Genomic DNA, 3,739 nt, shown 5'->3' with positions numbered 1-3,739 from the left:
TTAATTGGTCATTAAGAAAAGTCTCCTCTGACTGGTCTCTAAAAGTTGATTACCAAAAGCTAAAAACTTTTGCAGGGAAAAAAGCAAAAAAAAGGAATATATATCTATTACTCATCATGATTAAGAAATAAAATTTATAAATACTTGTTTGATGTAAATATTAAATGCGAATCAATTTTTATCGTTGAATGCTTGGGAATGACAAAGGAAAGAAAGGCTTATGACAATACAATGTTGGACCAATGCTTAATATGAGTTTTTTCTTGTTAATATTGTTTCAAAAAAAATGCTTAATATGAATTATATTCTTTAATTTTCTATATATCCAGACAACTTAGAGGTTCCCATCCATCGATTATAGAAATTTCTACCCACTAAGGTAGAGTTATAATCTTACCTATGTTTGACTGGAGTTATTATCTTCACTCTAATAGAGATACAACAACAAAATCATAAAGATTATTTAGAGAAATTAATTATAAAAATAGTGTCTAAGAACAAGATAATTTTTTAGAAATTCTGGCAAAGATAAAGAAAAATTAATAGGCGATTCTCTCATCTGTCTTAGCCTGGATGGACAGATTTAGCTAGTGTCTGTTACTAGCAGGAAGTGACAGGTAACTCGTGAATTTAGTCGAGGTGCTGAAAAGCTGACCTGAACACCACGATTTTTTTTTAATTGTATGAGCTCTAGTAATTAGTTGATTTTTTGTAATGATCCAACTCTTCTTGAAGTATTTCAATTTCCCTATTTTTCTCAACAACACTATCCATCAATCTTCTATTTTCCTCTTTCAATTCATCAAATTGGCAAACAATATCTTCAATTTGTGCTTCAATTGCTTCATCACTTAACTCAAAAGCACTTTCAACAACTCTAACAACTCTCCATAGGCTAACAACAAGAAGTAATCCTCCTTCCTTTTTTTCCAAATAAACTTCGAGAAATAATGCCACCATAACTACGATGCTATCTAGCAAGTACCCTGGCCTCCTAAAAAACGCACTTCCTAGACCTATAACAAGGCCTATACTCTTCAGAAATAGCAATCCCAGGATCCCTATACCTGTTCAAAAAATAGAAAGTCAAAATTGAATTAAGGCTTTGAAGTTTGAAGCGCGAAAAATATTATCTTTAATAAAATATTGCATGTATATAAGGGTCAACATACAACAAAGAAAATCGAGAAGAAGAAAACATAAAAGTGGTTAAAATTTAAATACATTGTAAACAGCGACTACTTTTTAAATAGTACAATTTTCAAATGAATACTTGATGTGAAGTTTCTTTAAAAGAAACAACAAAGCTACATGTATCACTACGAAATAGAAAATCGAAATTAGCTACAAATTCATCGCTGAATGGCTTATAAACTAACAACATTTTAATAATCCATCGTTAAATTGAAGTAGCAACAATTTTTTTCTCTTTAGCGACAGAAGTTGTTTGTCGCTAATTAATGCCTATATATACTACACAAATAGAATATGCAACAATTTTTCTTTTACTCTTTCGAGATAGAAGTTGTTTGTCGCTAATTAATGCCAATACACATTATACAAATTGACTTGACAAATTTTCAGAAAATGTATGATCAGTTTATAGAGTTGTAAAATTCAGATTTACATTTAATTTAAAATTCAAGTTTTATATAAAAACCGAAAATACTCAAATCTTTCAAATTAAATTTAAATATTTTCAAACACATTTTGCCTTCCCATGCGAGAAAATATTACGTACTTCATATATTACGAACTATCAAACAATAATACCACATACTTCAAATATATTACAAACTATCTAACAATATTACTTCATATATATTACAAACTATTTAACAATATAACGTACTTCATATATATTCCAAACTATCTAACAATATTACGTGCTTCATATATAGACAAACCATCTAACAATATTATGTACTTCATATGTATTACAAACTATCTAACAATATTACGTGTTTCATATATATTACAAACTATCTAACACTATTATATACATATATATATATTACAAACTATCTAACAATATAACGTAATTCATATATATTACAAACTATCTAACAGTACCTGCCCAATGATACCAAATCTCTTTCATTTCTTGATTTTTCGCGTTGCGATTTCGCGGGCAAGAGATCAAAGAAGAGGAGAGTTCAAGACTTGTGAAAACAAGATCAATTATGAGTAACATAATTGTAAATATTCTAAGTTGTATGGATTCTAAAAACTTGATTAAATTTGTTCTCCATTGTTGCTTTGTTGGTTGTTGTGAAGGATTATTCATGATAAAGAAATTCCATCTTTGCCTTTTGCTCCAACTTTTGATTAGGTTTTGTATTGATATTTCAACACTTTGGGTTTGTGTAGAATTTGGTTCTTGGATTTCTTGAGAGTTCATTGATGATTTATTTTTTTAAGGGGGTGATTTTTTTTTATTTAAAAAATGTGTCTTTGTTAGTTGAAAATTTTGAATTAAATATTTAATAATAAGAGTCGTTTAAGAGAGGCACGTGAAATGCAAGGCTTAGATTTTTCATGAAAGCTTTGCTTTGGAGTCACTTTATTAGTTATAGCTACTTCATAGGTTTTGTTTGGTTGAAGAAAAAAATATTTTTCTTGTTGTGGTTTCGTGTGTTTGGTATATAAGCAGAAAATATTGTCGAAAAAATATTTGTAGATAAATAATTTAGGCAAATATATATGATATGTGGGTTGTTATAAATCAAACTGGAGATCAGTCTAATCCAAAAAATTAGTTTGATATGTGGGAGAGAACCCATTTAGCGTATAAAACATTTCTCTATTTTTTTCAATGTGGGACAATTGGTACATAACAATTTCTTTCGCTTGAGAACCAACGACCTCGTTGGTCACGGCTGACACCCCTCTTAGGTCCAGACCACCACTCCTGGCACATAGGCCACCACTTCGAGTCGCGGCTCCGATCCACACATGGATCGATCCTCGTTGGTCACGGTTGACATCACTATTGGGTCCAGACCACTATTACTGACACACAAGCCCCCACTCTGAGTTACGGATCCACGTGTGAGACTTTCAATTAAAGCAACAATGTTATAAACCAAACAGGAAAACACAACCCAAAAGACTAGTCTGATAGGTGGGAGAACCCATTTAAGCCTATAAACCAATTAAGTTTTCTCTATTTTTTATAACGTGGAACAATTAGTACATAACATAGGTGGTAAAAGAGTGGCGTAGGGGTAAGGATCGGAGGTAACAATCACTGTAGAATGCTACTCGTAGAATTTGTATTTCCTACTTTCATTATAAAAGCCATTTTCCTAATGCAAGATTTGTTTTGGAGTCATACAAGCAACCACTACTATATGCATTAAAATAGACTGTCTACATCACACTCCTTGAAATGTGGCTCTTTCTGAACCCTGCATGAATGTTGGATGCTTTGAGATTGGTCTGCCCATGTATTAAAGGCATTGTTTCCACCCCAAACTATACCCGAAAAGTCGAAGCCACACATAAACTATACTAGTGACCTATTACACACCTAAACTATAAAAAAGTGAAACTATTTACACCCTGTCAGGCTACCATCACTTGCATGTGGTGTAGTGTTTTACACGTGCTGCCACGTCAACACCACGTCAGTAAAAAGTATCACTTTTTTATAGTTAAGGTGTGTAATAGGTCACTTATATAGTTTAGGTGTGGATTCGACTTTTCGACTATAGTTTGGGGTGGAAACGATGCCTTT

The 3,739-nt window shown here is 31.8% G+C and overlaps 1 protein-coding gene across 1 annotated transcript; it reads right to left on the bottom strand.

Annotated features, from left to right (window-relative positions):
• Positions 1-440: 440 nt before the first annotated feature.
• Positions 441-2,408, bottom strand: LOC107866547. Its single transcript, XM_016712583.2, has 2 exons — positions 2,074-2,408; positions 441-1,067 (listed from the first exon to the last, which is right to left on the bottom strand). Exons 1-2 carry the CDS (start codon positions 2,399-2,401, stop codon positions 691-693), a joined length of 705 nt encoding a protein of 234 aa, XP_016568069.2. The 5' UTR covers positions 2,402-2,408; the 3' UTR covers positions 441-690.
• Positions 2,409-3,739: the final 1,331 nt, after the last annotated feature.

This window comes from Capsicum annuum, chromosome 3 (assembly GCF_002878395.1).
Source record: "Capsicum annuum cultivar UCD-10X-F1 chromosome 3, UCD10Xv1.1, whole genome shotgun sequence".
Classification (NCBI taxonomy): Eukaryota; Viridiplantae; Streptophyta; class Magnoliopsida; order Solanales; family Solanaceae; genus Capsicum; species Capsicum annuum.
This window is presented reverse-complemented; position numbering and strand designations above follow the sequence as displayed.